Genomic DNA, 23191 nt, shown 5'->3' on the forward strand with positions numbered 1-23191 from the left:
CATCCCAAGAGTCCTCATTAGGCTGAGGGCTCCCAAGAGATTCCAACGCAGGGATATGACCTGGATGCCTGGGATGAAGGGATACAACCCCCTCGTAGAGGACTGAGAATGCTAAGAAGTGCTTTCAAGCACCTCAGGCCACCATATGAATTCAGGAGCCTGATCTGATCACTTTCTTTAAAACTAGAACTCTAAAGTTCTGACCAAGGGGTTGCACACTAGTGACATGTGTATCATACTAGAATTAGTTGCTAGTGTCTTGAATTCAAGAGGTTTCCCTTCAACATATACAAAACAATCTTTTATCTGGAGGACTCAGCACTATGAGGCCATCTGCCCACGGTCTGCTGGAGTGAAGTCACGGCTGCCCCCTTGGACTGGGCAAGCCCTGTTCACTGTGATGAACTGCCTGGATGTCTTTGGGATTGTGACTCCTGCTCTAGTCCTTGGTGAATTACATCAACAAATGACTGTAAAAAACAGGTTATTGATTAGTACTACCTAAGATCTGTGTACTTGTTTATATTAAAAATGGATTACCTTTATGCTAAATTAATCACAATAAAGATGAGATTTAAAGAGCATTAAAGGTTAAACTGATGCTGTCATTCTCATCCTACATTGAGTGAACTCAAACATTGTTCCAAATGTTATTTCCAAATATCCAAATCCACCTATATTCTAGATAAAACAGACTAGAGAATTAATTCCATCACATCCTTCCCTTTTCCTCAATTCTATTCCTTCACTGTTCTGATCAATTCCTGTGCATCAGGCCTTGTACTACCACCTCTATTTTCTCTCCATTGTAATTCAACCACTCCCATTAATTATTTTTGGTTATAAAAATAGTCCTAGACAAAATCTAGAGAATACATTAAGATCACACAGTTGTAGGGAAGTGGATTTGGCCCAACGGATAGGGCATCGGCCTACCACATGGGAGGTCCAAGGTTCAAACCCAGGGCCTCCTGACCCGTGTGGAGCTGGCCCATGCGCAGTGCTGATGCGCACAAGGAGTGCTATGCCATGTAGGGGTGTCTCCCGTGTAGGGGAACCCCATGTGCAAGGAGTGAGCCCCCTAAGGAGAGCTGCGCAGGGTGAAAAAAGTGCAGCCTGCCCAGGAATGGCGCGGCTCACATGGAGAGCTGACACAGAAAGATGATACAACAAAAAGAGACACAGATTCCCGGTGCCGCTGATAAAAATAGAAGTGGTCACAGAAGAACACACAGCGAATGGACACAGAGAGCAGACAACTGGGGGTGGGGGGGCGGCAGGGAAGGGGAGAGAATAAAGAGCACAAAATTGTAAACAGTTGTTAGAAATATAAGGAAAATTTGAATCTGACCTTCCTGACAGACAAAGAAAAGAGGGAAAACATAAACCAATAGATGGTTCACAGGGCCCATGATAAATACCATTTACTTACACTCACAGGAGTCCCAGAAACTTTTCTTACATAACAATCTGGGGAATTTTTACCAGTGAGTCCACATGGTGTAATGTAGAAACCCTAAAACATTGAATTTTTTCAACTGTTTATTAAAATAGTCTAAAACACAGGCCAATAGTGAAACCCTGACATGCAATTCTGTGAAAAATTCAGAGAGGCCAAAACAGTAGGGGTCAAGGTCAAGTACATAGCTCTCGGATTTGATCCGAAAGATAAATGTAAAACTATTGGAAGGAATAGCTTAACATTCAGTTTTTCAGATAATCCACTAAAAAGTCTTTTTCTTCCATATGACTTTTTTTACACAGAAAAATGGACAAACAGAATTTCAAGTTGTAGTCTCTGGCAAGAAAAAGAGTGCAGAGCTTCTGTGATATAATTAAGGATTGGAACAAGGTCGACGTATGGACTTTCAGGAACAAAACTAAAACACACACATGAATGATGTCCCACGCATGGCTAAGTCAGGATCACAGTCTTCCTCAGCCAGCATTTCTGAGTCTGCTCCAACACAGCTGAGTCACAGAAGCCCAGGACAATGCATCTGGACAAATCTCACAATAGAAAAAAAAATATTACTGTATATCTTCACATTCAAGCCAAGTGAATTCTGGAGGACATCTGCAAAGACCTTGCATTTAATCTGTGGACCTTCTTTCTTGCAGGGACCAATTTATCCTCCCAAGGCTCATCTTAAATGAGAGCAATAAAACTCTACCATTGGGGTAGAGTATTATTCAGGACATACATCTTTTGATTCCCCAGAGCAGTGGACAATGTTTTTTTCTTAATTCCTGGTGGCTTAGTTAAGCTCCTTGAGGCTCAGATTATTTTATCACATTATTTTTGCAACCTTTCTCCCAAAAGAACATGCAATCCTTACATAGTTGGCCCTCAAATATTAGTGGATGACAGTTTTGTTTTTAAAATGGAAAAATTAGATACCACATCTCATCTAAATTCATGGTTTTTCCTCTGCTAATAATATAGCCATGTGATAGCTTAAAAACACACATTCTACCACCATTCAGTAGCACTTTATTCATTAGAACATTCTGTACTCTTCTAAAAATCCAACATATCTCGTCACATCTCATCTTTGGTTATTTTCCTTTTTCAAAGTTCCTATTACAAATACAATTTATTCAACTACCAAACTAGAGTTGGACAATGGCTTACATTTTAAATTGTAGTAATTGTGGGTCCTGCTGACCTGTCAATCTGAAATATATTTATAAACTGCACACACACAAATGAACAAAGTGATTCAGATTAATCAGCTCTGACTACACGTTTTAAGAAAATCACTGGGTGTACCTAGGATCCAACGCTAACAATTTGTTTCGCACAGTAGTCTTACAGCTTTCTAAATGGTAACTAACTGTTTAAAAATTCTGAAGCATTCTTAAAATGTTTCACTTAAACATTCCTGCAATAAAATCTTACTGAACTGTTGCTTTCATTAATTTTCTACAGACTAGAGAGCAAGGGATTCAAGTTGGATTTTTTTTTGTCTTTAAACTTTGCCTACTACTAGCAAATAAACTGTGACTCTTTTTAAAATAAACCCCTGGCCTTGAGTTTTGGCCCCTTAATAGTACCCTACATGGTTGACTACCCTTGGTGTTAAATTTTCTTAAATTGTATTTCTGTCAGTGTATCATTTTTTTAAGCAATGGACCCTATAATAGCAAGCACTGGTCTGTCAGGAGTGCATTTTAACAGCACGACGCAAGTATTTTTCACTACAGGAGACAAACAATGATATGTATTACATGCAGTAAACACTGCCTTTAGTACATACGCTTCTCTTAGCATTTATCTGTCTAAATTCTGACTGTATCCTGAATGGGGGCGATGCAAGGGAGGGAGATTAATGTTGCCAGTGATGATGGTAGAGCATTGGAAAGAGGCCACATTGTCACAGTTCTCATGAAAGAAAACCTTGATTGAATATGAAATGAATAGAGCACGGCATATTAGCTCATCCTTAGGAAGTCCTTTCCTTTGAAAGAGCTACCACATCTTTCTCTCAAAACTCTTTTCCCAAGTATTGGTATTTTCTCCTTTTATTCATAAGTACCATTACCAAAAACCTCTCAATTAATCTTAAAAAGCTATTAGGAAATAATAGTGCTCTCCAAATAAGGGGTACAAAAACCCCAGGGATGCTTAAGAAATGATTAGTGTTTCTATTTCTATTCGCTTTCTATCTTTTCTATCTTTTCATAACTAAAAATGTAAAATAGAGTATATGTAACCTATAAATATATGTAAATTTCTTTAGGAAAACAGGTACACACTCAAAATTTTTAAAGAACATTGTGAAACAGAATGTCAGTTTAAAAAAGGGGAGGGACTCAATTATTCTTGTCACCAGAGAAAATGACACAGAAATCAGGAATGTGAAGCACAACTAAACATCCCAGAATTCTATCCAGTGGGATATGAAGTGCTATGCTTTATAAACCCAGATAACTGTCACATACTAAAATGAGGAGGACACAGGCATATGCTGAGCATAGGCATATAAGATGTTTCCAAAAACTACCACCTCAGTTACAGAGGTGATCATACAAGTTTAAAATTCACTCTAACTTACATAATGTATACTATAATCCTAATTATCCACTCCAAATTCCAATAGTCTCCAATGTTAAGAAATGTGTATTTTTTCCTATATGGCCTCTTGTACACACAGTATTTAGACATTTCTTCACCTATCTTCTTTGTAGATGAAAAGTTGGTAAGAGATCTTATATTAATAGTAGTAGCCTTTCATAGTCTTGATTAGGAGTCATTCTTAAAGTTCATCTTAATCTGTTTCAGTAATCTCCTTATGTTTAATTTTCCCACTTATCTTCATAACTCAGTACTATTCTTTCTTTATAACAACAGATACTCTTGATATATGTTGTTTCACTGATACTTCCCTCAACTCTATGTATAGGTATATTATTCCCATTTATATGTATGTAAACTGAGGCTTAGAGAGGGTAAGTAACTTGCCCAAGAACAGAAAACTGGGATGTAGCAGACTTCAAATCTAGCCTCTTCACCATCATGCTACTTCACATGCCTCTAAAATCTGGGGATTAGATTTAAACTCACCTAGTCTAGGTGATTTTTAGGGAACTGGTTGGAACTCAAGTTGTATAAAGTGATTGTCACAGAAGATAAAAACCAGCAGATTAATATTCCATGATATACTTAATGTTAGGCATTTAATATGTTCCATCAAATAAGTTGGTGCTCTCTAACCAAAGCCAGTGGTTTAGTTTAGTAACTACCACTAACAAGATACCTTAAACACTGAGCAAATGACCAGGTCAAGACCAAGCAACTTTACCTTAAAGTCAAGTACAAAGTAGTCTGCTTTGGATGGTGAGAACTGCAAAATGATTAGGAATGTAGGTCTTCAAGTCTACCAGGATAAAAGAGATGGGACACCTGTGGTGGCTGCCATCAAGAGGATTAGGAGAACTATTAGGAAACCTAAGAGACAAATGCACCTGGGATGTTCAGGATGACAGCAGGTATGAAGACTTTTAAAACAGCTGCCTCCAGCTTTCTGGAAAGCCTCCCTCTGATTGTGCCATGCATGCAGTACATAGATGGCCGCCATATTGAAAGCTCACTCGTTCGTGCTGTGTCTCCTCCTCCTGAGATTCGAGGCACATGAGCACAGCTGGTCGGCGAGTAGCAATCTTGCACCCATGGTAATAGCCCAGCCCATTCTATATACAAATACAGGCTCCAGTTCTTTGATTTACATTTAAACTCCATATATACCTTTTTAAACTTTTTAATGTAAAGACAGTTTGTACATACAAATCCCACTCTCAAACATGGGAATGCAACTATTGTTTCACTTGTGAAGATTAACGCTTAGTCCTTACTGATTTGAAAGTAACATTAGTGAGCCAGGGTTAAAAATGAGAAATAGCAGTATAAACAGGACAATTATGTAACATCTCCTCCCTTCTCGTACAGAATGTGATTAAACAAACTTTTAAATAACAATATGTCTTTAATTTGCCTTCTCTAAATGTTGGACTTGGATACATTTAAAATAATTAGGACAACTATTTTATTTGAAATGTTTTGACTAATTCAATTAAATAGGGCACTGCTTTGCTTTTAAAAATGAAGGAAAAAAAAATCAATCTTCAGGCCTGGAAAAACTGATGTTTCCACCTCAAGAGTAGAAAACTGGAAACCTTGAAAAATTCACATCTTTGCAGTTTTTCTTACCTAACTGTCCAATAAATGTCAATACACGATCAGGACAGAGCTTAACGGGCAAGGGGTTACCCTCCCCTGTGCTTTTTGGGCAGCCGTGGTGCTCATGAATATGGGTGTTCCCCTGTATTTCAAATTGAAATACTATGAGATATAAATAGTCCACTAACCATATTAGTACTTATAAGTAAATGCCTTGAGTTTAAAACAAACACAAAAGTATACCATCACGCAATAATCCAAGTGACCGAATCCTGAGGTCTATTTTCAGGTTCACAATATTTCACAACTATTACTTAATCACACAAGGTCATCAACGAAGTCAAATAAAAAGACATTCGAAGAAACTGCCAGTAAATAATAAACGGGGGAAAAATCCCCCTCAATTTAACAGATGTTAATTAGGAATTAATTCATTAATAGCCTAAATGGATAAGCTTTACAGTGGTTTTCTGATGAATGGAAAGTGTTACCCATCCTTTAGGGGTCATTTGGAAGTGGATAGGGATATTTTCGTTGTAACAGCAACAGGGGATAACTCTTCTGCTCTCCTAGACTCCAGCCATGTTAGTATCCTGGATGTCCTCAACCAAGGAAGACCCAGCATAAGGCCTTTCACTGGCTTTTCTCTGGGCTGGGAGTGTCTTTCCCAGGGATTCCTTTGGCTAGCTCCTTCACTTTCTTCAGGTCTTTGTCCAAGTCTCCATCTCAATGAGCCCAAATTTGTCTACCTTATTTAATATTTCAAATACCACCATCATACACACGCGCATGCATATAAATTCTGTGACCCTCTTGTACCGCTTCATTTTTTCCCATAGTGTTTATACCCTGTACTTATTTATTTGGTTGATTATCTGCATCTGCTGACTGGAATATAAACTCTGTAAGGGGAGGAGGTAGTTCTGTGTTTTGTTTGGTGTTATATTCCAAGGCCTTGTACACTCTCTAAAGCAGTGATATTTGTTGAATAAGAAAATAGCAGCCAGGGATGCTAAGTGTTTTACAAGGGGCATCAATTGTACCTCTGTTGTTAGCTTAACAATATCTGTGATAAGAGATGGAACAATACAAACAGAATAAAAGTTACCTAGCTACCTCTCTCTATCTTATTTCACCTCCAAGGCAGAACGGTGAAGCATGGAGCTCAGCTTTTATAACAGGATGACTGGCTTCCAGGAGGATTTTTATAGGACCCCATTATTACTTTGTAGTTATAACCTCTCTTCTTCAAAAAAAATTTCTAATCTCTCTTTATCAGACCTCTTTTCATTCCCTGTATGGGCTCCATAGGACATAACTAGACTAAAACTCGTACATATGTATTTTTTAAAATTTCTCTCCCCTTCCCCGCCCCCCTTGTCTGCTCTGTCCGTTCACTGCATGTTCTTCTGCGTCCACCTTCACTCTTGTCAGTGGCACTAGGAATCTGTGTTTCTTTTCATTGTGTCACTTGCTGCCTCAGCTCTCCGCACCACTCCCGGGCAGGCTGCGCTTTTTTTCGCACAATGTGACTACCCTTGCAGGGCGCACTCCTTGCACATGGGGCTCCCCTATGTGGGGACACCCCTGTGTGGCACAGCACTCCTTGTGTGTGTCAGAACTGCACGTGGGCCAGCTCACCACACAGGTCAGGAGGCCCTGTGTTCAAACCCTGGATCTTCTGTATGGTAGAAGGGTATTCTATTTGTTGAGCCAAACGTGCTTCCCCAAACTCATATATATTTTACTTCATTACTTAACAACACACTGACTATATTTATCAGGTATAGAAAATTTGAAAAGTAACTTGCCCTTAAGTTCTTCCCATATTCCCCACACTGAATATCTTATTTTTTGCACAGTAAAATATCAATAACTTTATACTTTCTATTTTTATAGTATATGAAATCAATTGGAACTATAATATTCTACATCCATTATTTATAGGAATAAACTGTTGGCACTCAAATATTTAAGTGACTGAATTGTTTCATTGTAAAACTGTTAAAGAGATGGCAATACATGTAATTGTAAATAAAAACCTCAATAGTACTCTTTCACCAAGGACATGCTATGGAAAAAGAGTCTTCTGGCCCAGTACTTTCTAAAATTTTTCTTCTAATGAGTGGCCACAGAAGATACAAGGGCTTTTGGTTTTTTTTTTTAAATCATTTTTAAGGCAACTCAGTAACTTAAATTTCTATGTATTTCCCAAGATGCAAAGTATCCCTTAGTGAACAGTCAAACATGATACTTACAGGCTGCAACTCTATGGTCACAGTATAATTGGACTTCACACCTGTAAAATACAAACTTGCCTAGTGAAACTAATACTCATATGAAATACGGGAATTATAATTGGCCTCTTCTATCCTCCACCCCTATCTCCACTCACCCAAGTAAAGGTACTGGTAACAATCACTTATCTTACCTAGTCTTTGTAGGTAGTTGGAGGTCCTAATATATTTTATTGAGAAGTTGGTACACACAAAGCAAGCACTCTCCATGTCATAAAATATTTTAAAGTGTAATCATCTTGACTCTTCTTGTTTTCATTAAAGGTGAACTGACTCTCAAAGAACACTATTTAAGAGAGTTCAAAATCCTCTAAAAACAAGTAGATAAAATAATTCAAAAAACATTAATTAAATTTGCATTTCTTTTAGAATCGCTATTACTAAAACCATGTGTTTTCAGAGTTTTAGGAAATAAAACTAGAGTAGTGACCGCTAAAATTTGCCTCTTGCTTTTGATATTGCCTGCTGGGATTCCACAGAATAAATGAAATGGGAATGTATTATTTCCCTCTGGTATTTAGATCACTATTAGATGTTAGTATTCACATATTTTATGAAGTTTTGTGCTGCCTTTATTGGTCCTTGTCAGAGTTGATATTTATATTTATTAAAACCAATTTTCTAAATTTTCTATTTCTGTTCGTAGAGATGGGTTTAACGTGGGTGATGCTTTACTGGATTAGTAATAACAATTTTACTTAAATATGGCTTTGGAGCACTACTCTGCAAATACTCTTTGAATTCCTAAGAGTCTTTCGTTTTCCCTATAGCCTAGTTGGAGAGTTTTTAATATTAAATTGAATCATAACAACACATGCTGTTTAGAGTCTAACTTAATACACAACAGCTTAATGCTAATTTACCAACTTCAAATCAAGGATCTGACTATTCCAAGATGATTACTTCTCTCAACTATGATCTTATTTTAAACTCGTGAAGCCCACTGCTAGAGATTTTCCTATCAGAACAATCTAACCTGATGGAACAAAGAAATTCAGCAAAAGATTAGAAGCTTCACTTAACTACAAAAATAGTATCAAGAAGGAAAAGGTTTATTAAGAAGTTTTGGAAATATAGGGCCCAAAACCGAAAGTGACCACAGCTGAGTGTATAGGATTGATGTGGGTATCTTGTGAATACGTAAAAATGTTTGGTGAATATAATAAAAGGGAATGCAGAGATACTAATACCTTTACAGAAAAGATAGTCAATAATTCTGCAAATAGGGGCAGAGGACTTCAGTAGGCAAAAGAAATTGCTCTAAGGTAAGAAATGAAAATCTAAATGCCACATTTCTTGCTTCACAATGTAAACTTGCATTTCAAAATAAATTTCCTCTAAGGACCTTGAAAAGAGAAATGTATGGTTAATCATCAAAACAAGTATGTTACCATGGTTGGAACTGAAATAGAACAGACAGTATCAAACTCCATCGGCCGCGCTAGGGAAAACAGAATTGGATGATAAAAATCACAAGGGAATAAATTTAGGCATTCTGTAGTTTTTTGGGTTTTTTTTTTTTCACAACTTGTCTTTCCTCTTGGGATGAAAATCCTTCAAGAATAAATCAGTGCTTTAGTTTGCAGTACTAAGGAATTAGCCAGTGTCAAGTATCTGAATGTTACAAGTATCAAAGCCTAGGCAACTGAGATGAGGAGGCCAAGTTCATGATGACAGAAGGCACTGTTCATTCTGATGTTAGAGAGAGTCTAGTATCTGCATCTGCAGAGGCATAGACAAATCCAAACCCTTCATAATACTTAACAGGGGAAACTCCATGTATCACTATGATACAAACCAAATTTTCAGGGCTATGAAACAAAAAGTATAAAGGAGAAAAGAAATGAAAATGCCTTTCTCAAGAAACATGGCTAATGTAAATGCTGTTTTATAAAAGCACTTAGTCACTTGAATATTGCTATTTTTATTTTCAAGATCTTGTCCTGCATTTACAGTCCACATATTTTAACGTTTATTGATAAAAGTGGGATATGTTAACTCTTTTTTCAGGTGGGGGATGAGGTACAGTATATGATTTTGAATAATAGAAGACAGTCTCACAGGCACTGGAAAATGTTTTCAAAATAAATACAAAATTTAATTTCAATGCCTCGCTGTGTAATGAAGAAAAGTACAATGGTTTTAGTTGGTGCAGTTCTTTTAGGCTATATAATTTTTATGTGAAGCAGAAAACTGAACTACATAATGCATTTCTACAATGCATATATTCATCCAAACCATTTACAAAATTACTACTTTCAGCATATTTTAAAAATGAGATGCTTTAATAAATTATGTTTATGCAGTCAAAACACAGCATTAAAATTTATTATTAGTCACTTAATGGAAGTTAATGGGGAATTTATAAATGAAGTGCTGGCTTACTTTGATATATTCCAAGAGCAACCAAAAATAGAGATTCTTTCCAGAGTTCTATGTATTTATAAAGTGCAAAATAAGCAATTTTAGCAAGTCACAAATGCAGTTCTTCTTCCAGATGCATTTAATCCTAAATATACTTATAGAAACATAATATTTTTGCTAAGTCAGGTATGTCTAATATATCTATCTTATGTGTAAAAACTATCCTGACTGAAGTATTCCATGCTTTATAAAAAGATAAAAAACTATAAAGATATAGAAAAATGGTGAAGCATTTGCTTTATTTTTAATAGTCATTGGGGGGATACTTCAAATATATAAAACAAAGCACAAAGCCACAGGAATAAAAATAATTATATTAGATACTTAAATAGTCATTGAAAATGGATGCATGACAAAAAAGGACAGAAAGATATTATATATTTCCAAATTAGAAGAAATTCCAAACATGTAATGGATTAAGTATTTTTAACAGAAGTTGTAGGAGGGGGTTGTCACTCAGGAAATTGAACGGGAATCTACCAGTTTTGTTTTTGTTTTTTTCCAGAGTGTGGGGCACTCTCCCAAAATATTGTACAAAATATAAGTCTCACTCCCGATTTATACTGGTCCATGAATAGAACATGGTTTAAAATGTCGAGATAGATTTCAATAATTCTTTCTGATGAAATCCGGAAACATGGTTTTAAAATCACAACTTATATAAAGCAACAAATAAGATGAGACCATTTGCAAGGTATATAATAGTATTTTTGTTTTAGGAGACTATGAGGTCTAACATATTAAATGCCAAAATATGTCATAACACTAAGACGATTGTAGACATTTAAATGTGGTAAAATATGACTATAATAAAGTTTTATGAAAACTCAAAGAAGTTCATAGAGAAAAAGTTTATTTATAAGGACTTGTATTCCAAATAAAAGCTTTAGTTTTCAAAATTTTAAAACAATACAAAGTGATTTTCAAATAAAAATGATGCACTATTTCCCAAAAGTCTTATATTAGAAAGATAACAGTGAAGGGGAGAAAAATGAGCACTTTAAAAAAAATTTTATTAAAAAATCAGTGCTGTGAATTGCCAGATAAAATAATATTAACTTATTCATGTTTTTTTCAGCCTATAATTATGTGCCAATATAAATTTAACCTTTATGAAAGTTGAGAAGCACCAAGTTAATCAGTTTGAAATAAACTGAGCTAGATATATGTTCTATGTAGCATTCTACTTTAATTTTCTATTTTAAAATTTATGTATAATAAATTAAATCATATAAGATTTGTAGTCAGAGTAGCAACTTCAAATCATATTAGTTAATTGGCAACTACAGTCATGTATGAAACATCACTCTCAATAGTTTCATTTTAAACAAATCATACTCAGAAATAAAAAAAATAGCAAGTTGCATTAAGTTTTATATAAGATATTTTCAGCTTCTCTTATAGGAAGAGTTATAAGCAGCTTTCATGGCACTTTGAATAAAACTCTCTGGCAAGATACTTTTCAGAATATAGCCTGTGTCTACCAAATGCTTAAAATATAGCATAAGTAAGAAGTTACAAGCTTCACCAGGCACAAAGAAAAATTGCCCAAAAGCTTAAGTGGTAATTTCTGGTCTTTATTGCCTCCAAGTTGAAAAGTAAAGTATTTTGATATTCTCCTACTTCTGACTACTTAATGCTTACCAAAAACATTAATTCTAAAACTATTTTCCAAACTGAAAAAAGATGAGAGTTTAACAGTGCCTAGAATCACTACTAAAACTGTGCTATTTTTATACAATAATTGCCAATCTACTTTAGGCACTCTATTAGTTTTAAACTCTAGTTCAAGGCACAAAGATGCTTACATGTCTTATTTAAAGTTTACCTTTAAAAATGAAAATGCTTACATGTACATGCATTGGACAAATTTTTAACAGATAAATTTCTAGGTCTTGGCATATAAATATTGACTGGTAGATTGACTTTATAGTTTCAGTCAGAAAGCTCAAGAATAGAGGGAGTTTTTAAAAGTCCAACCCTTCTATTCCTTTACCTAATTTTTCTAGAGGAGGAAAACAATCCTACTAATAGGTAAATTGTCTAGTCAGATATGCGCATTTTATATTCTACAAAAAATTATATCAACCCTGTTTTGGTGAGTAAACAATTCCACTGTTAAGTTTTGAAATTCAGTACACAGACTGTAAAATCTCTCTCTTCTTTTTTCTTAAATATAGCCAATTGCTCCACAAAGGAGAAAAAACTGAAAGACCTCACATTTACAATAATAGTTTCTATAATCCTTAAGAAAATATCTTATGATCTAAAATCTTATATTTTTCATATCATTTAATATTGTAAAACATCATTCAAAGAACTTGTAAAGCATCTTATCACTATCACTAAACAAAGTAACACGACATAAAATATAAAATTAAGACTCTTTAGCATCACAAGTGTTTTTTTTTCTTTTTCATTTTTTCTTTCTATTTTACTTTTTTCAGGGAAAAGTTATTTAGGAAGTTGAATATAACTGGCAAAAATATTTCACTTTTCCTTAGATTTGAAACATTATACGGCCCAAGATAATACCTATAACCAATAATTTACTAGTATAGGAAAACAACTTATTTTATCATTTTCCATGTTCTTATTTGATGTCTATTGATTTAGACAAAGAAAAACAAATTTGTAACGTATTTTTGGCCTGTCCGGTACCTCAAAGAAATTACCTAAAATCCAAAGATGAAAAACACGAAAAAACAAAACCACATTTTAATTTAACTTCAATGGTTAAGAAATGGCTGTGCAAAATACCAAAAGAAAAAAAATCTGCTATACTAGGAGAGAAGTGAGAAAATTATTTTCAAAGCTCTGCAAAACAGCCACAGAATACTACTTATTTGCTGATCATATTCAGATTTTGTGTAATTAAACAACTAATAACAATTTTAGGTACAACTCCATTTTTGCCTTAATTTTATTTGCTACATTAAACGAAGCATCTCACATAATAGGCATTTGATAAACATTTTACATGGCTTCTTATGCACATTCAAATAAATTAATTTGTAAATAAAATTTGTTGGATTTAACACACAGAATCAGACTACTTTGTCAGAGACATTTGATTTTGAATGAGTACACAATTTCATTGAGATCGCTTCTTTCCCTATAAAATTAATGCCACATCTGTGGCATAATCTATAAAACCCAATGTCTTTACACACATACCTATTCCTCATTTCACTTCTGTAATTTTTAAGTGTTGAAGAATTACTAGTTGGCAAAGAAGTCATGCTATCTACAGCCAATCTTCAGTTTAAATAAGGGACAAGCTTGCTATTAACAAGTTAGTTTGAAATGTTAACAACCCTCAGGCTGTTAGTATAACAACTGGCTATTACTGCGGTAATGACCATTTAAGAGGAAACTGTATACTGATAAATGAATATATCGGCAATCAGTATCACAGTTTATATTTAAGAAAGTATGCTAGCATTAAAAGTTTGAGCGAATCCAAAATTAACTGGCAGCTTTATCCCAAGAAGCAATGCAGAGACTCAGAAATCAAAATTTCTGATACAAATTCTATTTTGATAAATTCCCGTCAACAAAACACAAGAGATGATCAAATGCTAGTTTAACATTCATAGTTTTACAAGCACAAGAGAGAACAGAACAAAAAAAAATTACTTTTTCTTGCTTGATACTATTCTGACAACTATAAACCAGTTTTACTCACAACACAGGTAGGTCATTGGCATATTTACATTTTTTTTTAATTTAAAAGTATACAAATATTTCAAGAGACTTTCTTTACATTTTATTTCATTTTTGTCTTTATTGCTTATTAGAACACCTTGCCCAGGCTTTTTAAACTCCTGTTTGGAAATGTTCTAATACGAATCCGCTTGAGATGCTAAAATTGTAAACAAATGTAAAAATCAAAAAGGAGTCAAAAGCTTTGCCTGTTAAGTATCAGTAAAGCAAAACCAGGTAACAATGTTAAGTCTCTAAAAGTGAATACAAATGCTTTACATAGAAATGGAGCTCTAACTCAAAATGAACAGAGGAGAAATTTTTATTTCAAATAAAAGTTCAAAGACTAGAGAGAGTTCTAAAAAGACCCATGCAATACGTTAATTCTGGTTAGCTGTGCCATCAGAATAAGGGAAATCCTGCCTGTAGGGCGTCACTTCCCATGGTTGGCACATTATGTGTGTTTTGTGTACCTGGAGGACAGAGAAATCAGTAACAAGTGGTCATAATTAGTCAGGAGGTTGACAGCTGAGGCAGAGAGGGGACAGAGTAGAATCTGATAAACAGTACCAGATTCACCCTTTTATAGCTACCATTAATCAAATGATGTATTTCTTATATACAGATTGAATCTGACCGAACACAACTGAGTTACATACTAAACAGAACCAAACGCCCTAGAAAACACCTCTTAAAATGACCAAGATGGTTGAGTTACTGCTAATTGATACATTTTGTGTCATAGAGGAGAAAATTCAAAATAAATTGTCAGACAATGTCGGGCTAGAAAAATGATCTACTGTATCAAATATGAAAACCCAAATGATGCCATATATCATTTCTCTAATTTGATAGACCCCGCTTTATTAATAAAATACTTTGCAGCTGAATGAAGTCAGAAAGTTCCCTCAAAGGTGAAATGGTGTTTCCTTAATAGAAATGCAGGTGTTGAGCTCTACACTCTGGGAAACATGAGAGGACTTTAGGGCACTGGTGCTTTACCTCACGGCCGGCCTGTGGGTCCATAACCAAGAGCACCTGCTTTGTCCAGAAACTGTTCAGACAGGTATACTTTGGCGAGTGGCTATCATTTCCCTAATGCTGGAGCCTTTACTTGGTCATTTTCCATAGAGCTTCTGGCGAGTGTGAGGCTGGGCCCTGCTCAGGGATATCTTTGTAGTGGCCACTCGGAATTCCCGTCGTGGGGCGGATGGGGTGGGGAAGAGGCATTCACACTTGGGGAAAGTTTGCAAAACTATGTATACATACTGAAAAATACCAGGGAAGAATTTAAAACTAAATTGCTCTGGCAAAGCTGAATCAGAAAGAATTAGCTGAATAACTTTAGAGGACTACATTCAGGTCCAGCTACTAGGCGGTAGTGAACACATTTCACGTGTATTCTTCTCAATTTGGACTTTTAAAAAATACAGTGAAACAAACATCTCATGACAATGCAAGGGTTGGTAGAGGGTTGATGTGTGGGAGCCCTGGATGATGTTATGCATGTTTGCTTTGTAAGCTCACAACTTTTACTATACACTTAATTGTTTATGTATGTTCATATATAAATGATATAATGATAATAACAATCGGATTGGTTAGGGGAAAACTACTTTGTTTAGTAGTAATATTTTGACAATGCTCTTTAATCATTAGTTTAAAAAGTTTAAAAACAGTGCAAGTTATTGGGGGTAGGGTGAGATGTTATATATGTTTGGTTTGTAAGTTCACAACTATTGTCACTTATTTATGTATGTTTATGTATGAGTGATATATTTCAATAAATTAAAAAAAATACAAATGCTAGGATGTTAAAAAAAAATACAGTGAAATGTTTAGCAAAGCAACTGACCCATTTCTTTGGGTTACTCTCTAATTAAAAAACATATGCTTATTTCTATCAAGAGAAGCCTTGACATTAACTGGCAGTTTCAATGTAGTCAGTGGAATGCCTGCTTCTTAATTATGAACACCCAAGCATGCCACAGCGAAACACCTTAGGTAGTAGGTTTTGTTGGCCAGTCCTCAAGCCTAATGAGTAAACACACTGAGCGACATTTTGAAGGCTGACAGGTCAACATCTTTCAGGAATATAAACTGGTGGTGAGGAAATAAGACAAAAAACACACACCCAGAATTATTTTCAAAAGCATCCAGTCATCCCTGGTGTGCAAGGATAATTCCTACCTCAGATAGTCTCTGCGACAAAGGATAAGATTAGCTTTCGTGTACAGGGTGGAGCCCACTTCTCCTAAACGACAGTCGCAGCAGGCACACTTCAAGCAGTCTTCATGCCAGTATTTGTCCAGTGCCTTTAGAAGATATCGGTCCTTGATCTTTCGGTTGCAGCCAGCACAACCTTTCGGCTTGGTGTCTGGCTGGACTGAGAGCATTTGTATACCTAAACCAAGACAACAAGAAGAAAGAGCTGGGACTACGGGACAGAATAAAAAAGATGTCAAAAGACCTAAAACAACTTCAGTATTTAATATTGTCTTTTCTAGACGTGTTAGATTTTTTTTTTTAGGGTTGCCCTGAAATCAGACTAAATTTGGGAAACAAAGAGTCTCAAACTTTCAAGTCCTTATCAAATCATTTACTAATGTCACAAGTATAAAGTGGCAAAAATAATGAATTTATGTTGTTAACAGTAAGCTGACAGTATATACAAAGAATTAAATGACATTAAATAATTTTCCAGTGTTTCTGCTTCCCTCACAGAAAATTTTCTCTAGGAAATTATGAGTAAATGGTTAACAATTTTTAAAGCAAGTTATTTAACAAACCAATCCATGCATAGTCTATAAGAATAAAAAATTAGTTTCTCTTAATCAGTTATAAACTTCACTTCTAATGTGCTCAATGGTGGAAGGAGAGCGTCCTGTAAGGGGTTACACTAACCTCACTCCACAGCAGAGATGCCTATAGTTAAGTCCCCAGCGCAATCCCCCGAAAAGCAACCCAGTCCTATAGTACTTGTTTGCATTTACATTCTTCCTTCTGAGTCCACAGCATTTCCAAGTATTCACTATATTAAATAAAAATTATGTTTATATTCACAAGGATCTGTCAGTGCCCATATTAATGGCACATTAGCTAAATTTACAGGACTTGCTGTTAAATAAAACTAAAGCGTAAGATTATATAATTAATCATATACTTTTTTATTTTATGGGGGAAAGAACAACAGAAGGCAAAGTCCAAATATATATAATTATATGTATCCATAAAACAACATAATATACATACTTAATTATAACAAATGTGTATACCCATACTATACATAGGGATATTTATATATTATAGAGGTATGGCTCTATCCAAATAAGAGGTCTAGCCAAGTTCTATTGGATTTTACAACTTGACTGAAATAATTTCAATGAATATGATAGTCACCTTTTAGTTTCTTCTTATTTCTTGTCAAACGCCCAGCCTTGGCAAAAGCTGGACCAACTATACAGTCTTCATGTTTATCAAATAACTCTTTTTAAGTACTATGACATACTGTAGATTTCATCTATTCCAGTTTCCCTCATTTTACAAATTATGATAAAGAAGCCCAAGAGAGGCTCAAAACTGAATGATAGTTAAGCAGTAGCCTTGGGACTAGGGGGCCCTTTTTACAGTCCAGAGATCCCTCTGCTATCCTTTGCTTCCTCTTCTAGGCATAAAGTTTTAAACTTGGATGTAGTAGGATATAAATCCAAATGTGCATGCACTCAAAACAGTTTCAAGAAAGGAAACACCAAGCTATAATCTGCATTTTCTGTGCATTTCCCTTCGCAAAAATACTTAAGCCTTCTTCAGTTTCCTCTGATGCCTTCTGATGAATGCTTCACCCCTATTACCTTCAATAACCTTTTCTTTAAAAATCACACTAAGAGATGTCAAGGTACTCCCAGAGCTGCATAACTTTTCTAGCTACAAATAACAAAAATAATACATGAATTGCACATACGATTGTTACGATGTTGAACTTCCATTAGAAAATAACTTGTCTGGTAGGGAGCTGCAGTGGGGAATGGAGGTGAGAAAGCAGGGTGGCTGCTCTTTCTGCATGGTGTGCATAGCTGTGGTTGCTGGAGCTGCAGCCTAGCAGCTGGATTTTTACAGGAGAGCAGGTGGCATCCTTATAGCCTGCTATCTATTCCTTTTCTTTGAAGGAGCTAGGGGCCTAGTGTAGATTAATCATAACCCTTGATAGTTCTGCTAAATCTCACTCTCTAGAACTTCTAACAAATGAAGTTTCTTTGATCAGAACTGGTTATCCACTTCTAGCAAGGTTTCACCAGGAATGCATCCCATTAATTACAGTACAGAACAGACCCAAGTGCCTCTTAACCGTGTATCTGGGGAGAGGGGGAACATTTTGGTTTACTAAGTGACATTCTGGATTTTGTTACTGTAAACATCCAGATACATAAAGAGCAGCCATTTTTAATTTTCTAATTGATAAGGCTATTATTTTTTAAATCCCAGAGCTCAAGGATGAGAATTTTTAAAAATCACAAACTCCTTAGAAGAGGCTCAGCTATCTTTCCTGCAGTTGTGTTACTACTATAAAGTGGAGGCAGCTAACTCTCTTTATTCAAAATGTTTTGTGACCAGATACAACATTTTGGCACAAGTAACACTATCCTGCTTGTCTTCACACAATGTTTTTGTTGTGTTGACATTTTCATTTAGCACTCAGAGGCCAATTAATATTTGAAACTCTTACATTCTGCTTGGCCCTGGGCATAGGAGTTTGATATTTTATACTCCATTCCACTAAGCGCTCTGGAAGAACATTACATTTTCCCCCTGAAAATGGAAGCGTTTCAATAACATGCAAGTTAACAGTTGTAGAGAAAGAACTATGTTGTGGTTACCACATCACCATGTATCTAAAAGGCACAAAACAGTTAGTAGCCTCCTCTCACCATCGAGAGGAACACGCCGGGGTAGAGTTCCATGTGCATAAGCTGGGAAACATTTCGCACGTTGCTCATCGCACATCAGGACTCATAACTAGTTTTAGATTGGCATGTAAATTGTTCTGAGGGAAATTCTTATTGCCTCTGAGACCCTGCCATTCTGAGTTATTTGACAGTTTAAGGGAAATCATAATTTTTAGAAAAGACATAAATAATAGCCTGCGCAGTGTGGTGTGCAGAAATAAGTAGGACCATTTCATTTAAACTCTGGTGAGCTTTTAATTGCCTGGATTGTATTGTGAGGCGGCCTAACGGTTGATTGCCTCCATTATGTTCCCTTGTTCTGTGCCATTCATCCGCACAGTCCAGCTTCAGTAGTTAACACAACAAAGTAACCACAACTCCACAACACACAGGGGTTTAAAAAAATAATAATAATAAAAGATTTGCAGCACTTAGAAACAGTCTTTTATACATTTGGACTAACTACACATGATGAATGGAAAACATTTTGTCCCCCCCTCGGAAGATGCACAGAGAACAGCCTGGGAGCAGGAACAGAAAGAAGGAATACATAAAGGGGATTGGCAGAGATGAGGTGCCTCAGGAAGATGCTAAAATGGGAACGCAGGTCCTGCAGCTGGGAGCAGTGACACAGATTAAAAGAATTTGGCCAACAGGGCCCTTCTATTGCCAAGAGGTACCAAACAAAAGATTTTCTCTTTTTCTACCCATCTTCATCCTCTCCCCAGCCCCCAACCCGTATTGGAAAACTGGATTGGGCCTAAAAGCTTGTTCTCTCTGTTCACTGGCCCAGAGCGTCCCTACAGGCTGCAGCCCCCTAAGGGACAACAATGCAAATAGATGTCCCCAGATCTCAGGCACTGGAGCTGCTTAACTCGGTTCTGCCCCTTCAACTCCCAACCCCCCTCCCCATCCTTCCATTCCCAACCTCCCCCCCTTTTGAGCAATGGAGCTGGGAACCAATTTGATTCCCTTTTTCTCCAATGCAGCTGCAAGGCTCAGAGATACTGACATTTTTCCACTCTTATCAGTTTAATTACAGTTACCATGGCAGCAAAGTGCTAGTGCTTGGCAAAGGCCAACAAGAGATTTGCAAGACTGAGTTCAATTTTGATGCAGCTCACATGCAAAATAAAAAAAAAAAATAAGGAACATACATACACTCTAACAAAGAATCCCTTGCGGAGTTGATGCTCCAGCCTTTTGTGACTGTGGCTTTGCAGCCACACAGGGATGATTTGCAAAGACTGTAGCAGTATTTGTTGCACCTAGCGAGATTAATTGGTTTACGCTGCAGTCTTTCAAAGCAGTTACAACAATAATATTTCGGATCTTTCAGAAAGACACAAAAGCGGCGGAAGAGCAGGAAGGCGGCGGAGCAGCTAAGAGTGCCGAGCGCGGGCAAAGTACATCTATGATAGATTGTAACCTTACCAAAACTTTTCTCCTTTTTCTGCATGAGTTGGCTTAGGCGAGCCTGAGTTGCTGCAGCTTCGCATTGAGCCCCAAGCCCGAAGGTACAGGTGGAAGGGGGGGGTCTCCTCGCTGTGGCTCAAGTGTGGACCTGGTGCGCAGCCTGCACCGCCGAGGACCGACTATTGTGAAGCGACTTTGGGAACGGGTCGAAGTGGCGGCGGGGGGTGGGGGAAGGGATGAGCGCGGCCAGAGGAGCCTCGGTGCCAACGCGGAGCCCCTCGCGGTGTGGCAGTGTGCGGAATGATGGCGAATGACAAAGCCACATGCTTCCCTAACTCTGCCCGTAATCCGAAAATCCCAACGGCCCCTTGGAGCTGCGTGGTAACAAATGGATTTGATTAAACTGTCACATGCGGCGTTAGCATAGCATATCATCTTCAATGGGAGAACGAGCATAAATCTGACTTGCATTTCTCTCCAGCAAGCCGGCGAGCCCCCGCAAAAAGGAGCTGCCTCCGTGAGAATCTCCCCCGACGAGGACACTGGCACCTCGCTCCACCGAGCCTCTCTCCACTGGCCACTTCTCGTCCTCACCCCAAAGAACCACTTTTCCCTCTCCTTGAAACATTTTATTGGGGGGATGGGAGGGGGGGAGTGTCAACAAGAACCAAAAGATTTTAAACTCGGGGGGGAGGGGTGTCCTGAATTCCAGCCAGTAAGTGGGGGGCGGGGGCGCAGGGTCCCGAACCACCCAGGACCTTTCCCCAAATTGCGAACTCGCCCTGCCCCTCTCTGCCCGGGAGCCGGGGGGCTGGGGGGTGGCCATGCGGCGGCTCCGCGGGAACTTCGCCGGCTCCCCACTCGAGTCCCACCTGCGACGTGCCGCCCCGCCGCCCGCGCCCCCTCCTGCTCCCCAACGTCCTCCGCCTGCCTCTGGTTCCCGTCTCATCATAAAAATAATGAAGCCTCCCATGATTTAAACAAAACCGTCTCGCCCGGGCTGCAGCCCGAGCGAAAGTTGCAGTGGGGAGAGCTGGGAGGCAGCTCCAGTTTATGCCTCATTAAGGGAGGCTGGGGGAGAGAGAGAGAGAGAGAAAAAAAATACCCACATCCGCACACGCACGCGCGCACCCGCAGACACACACACCGCAAATAAGCCGCCGCGTGCGGACCCAGTTGCTGGCACTTACCTTCTCAATTAAGCGATACAGGGGGGAGGCTGTTCAGCAAGCACAGTGGCTGCTTTGTAGCGCTTCTCCTTGGGAAAGGTCAAAAAGAAGCATTGTTTGAAAAAAAAAAGGGGGGAGGAGGAGGAAATCTCTTTTTTTTTTTAAGTTTAAAATAATGGGTTCCTCCAGGAGCGGCCAAGTGATGGTGTGGCCCGCACGGGAGCTACAGGTGTTCTCCTTTTCGGCAACTGCGGGCCGAGGCTCGCGCGCTCCGTGCGGGCTCCGGACAACTTCCCCCCGCAGCGCGGAAGGGAGCCCCGGCTCTCGGCTGCCAGACCCAATCCCTGCCCAGCCAGACAGAATAGAGCCCCGGAAAAGGTCACCCGGTGATTACCGCGCCGGCGGAGCCCGGGCGGCGCGGGTGGGGACGGCGGAGCCGCAGCTCCCTGCCGATTTCAGACTCTTTGCCTCGCCTCCCCCCGCCCTCCCGCGCGCCCTCCCGCGCCGGCGGCCTCGCTCGCTCCCGGCGGCGGCGGCTCAGTCAAGTACAGCCGCCCTCGGAAAGTGCCAAGCCGCCGCGAGACAGATCGGGCTTTGTTGCTAATTTCCCAGGGTGAAAATTTACAAGGCTGCGAGTGCCGTCGGCACCAGCCCCCGTGCTTATGCTCCTCGCCACCGCCGGGGACGACCCCGCGTGCAAAAAAAAGTGGCCTCGGCGGGAGGCGGCTCGGGGAAGGACCCCTACCCTCCTGGACCCGTCCGGGGAAAAAAAAAAAAAAATCAAATCACAAAAACTCCCGGGAAAAGAGCTCCAGAGGGAGAGGGTGAGGGCTCCTCCAATAAACAGGGCATTTTGGAATAGGCGACCGCCTTTTACGCGAACGGTCCTTCAAAGCCATTTCTGAAACTACCAATTATGGAGATGACAATAAAAGCAGGAAAATCAAACTGCCACCAGAATACGCCGGACTAGCACGCAGCCCTCCCCTGGAAGGGGTGCCTGGAGGCTGCTGGGCTGCCCCGTCTCTGCCTCCCATTTCTCAACTCGCTCGAGTCCCTGCCCCGCAGGTCTCCCACCCCTGCGGGGGCCAACGGAGGACACAACCCCCCTTTCTCCCACTCCAGTGGTCCAAGAACCGAACTGTGCACTTGGTCCCAGCAGCCAATGCAGACTCCCCTCCACACCCACCCCGCCCCAACGCCGAAGCACACTTCCTGCAATTACTTGAATTCCTTACGATGTCAGACTCCCAAGTTCCGATGAGCAACATCCGAGAGCATCTAGAAACAGTGTTTCGCGACTAACTTGGTCCAAGAAGCACAGAGGAGTTTCTCCAAGATACCGTCCCAGGCTTGTTTTAGAGGCCTTCTCGGATTTTTCTTTTTTCTGGAACTAGGTCTCTTTCTCCCCAGCCTCCTCTCCTCTCAAGTTTACTTTCCATCTCTAAAGACCCCTGGTTGGCTTACTATCTGATCATTTTTCTAAGTTTTCAAACTCCAAGGTCATTTTCTCTTTTTTGGCAGCTACTCTAGCATCCTCACCAGATTGTCACAAAG

At 38.7% G+C, this 23191-nt stretch overlaps 1 protein-coding gene across 6 annotated transcripts in view; it reads right to left on the reverse strand.

The window, feature by feature from the left end:
- The window catches only part of LMO3 (LIM domain only 3), a 54750-nt gene that overhangs the window by 30756 nt on the left and 803 nt on the right, over nt 1–23191 (reverse strand). Inside the window, exons 1-3 of one of the 6 annotated variants that reach the window (XM_071210193.1) lie at nt 20935–21661; nt 20484–20839; nt 16297–16510 (exon numbers count right to left, since the gene is read on the reverse strand). In XM_071210193.1, the coding sequence (XP_071066294.1) occupies nt 16297–16510; nt 20484–20508 (239 nt within the window). In that variant the 5' untranslated portion in view covers nt 20509–20839; nt 20935–21661. Of the gene's footprint in view, nt 1–16296; nt 16511–20483; nt 22780–22859 lie in introns of those variants that run through there. The other 5 variants (XM_058282849.1, XM_058282848.1, XM_071210194.1 and 2 more) reach the window with 5 other exon arrangements.

The sequence above is a fragment of the Dasypus novemcinctus genome, chromosome 20 (assembly GCF_030445035.2).
Source record: "Dasypus novemcinctus isolate mDasNov1 chromosome 20, mDasNov1.1.hap2, whole genome shotgun sequence".
Taxonomy (NCBI): domain Eukaryota; kingdom Metazoa; phylum Chordata; class Mammalia; order Cingulata; family Dasypodidae; genus Dasypus; species Dasypus novemcinctus.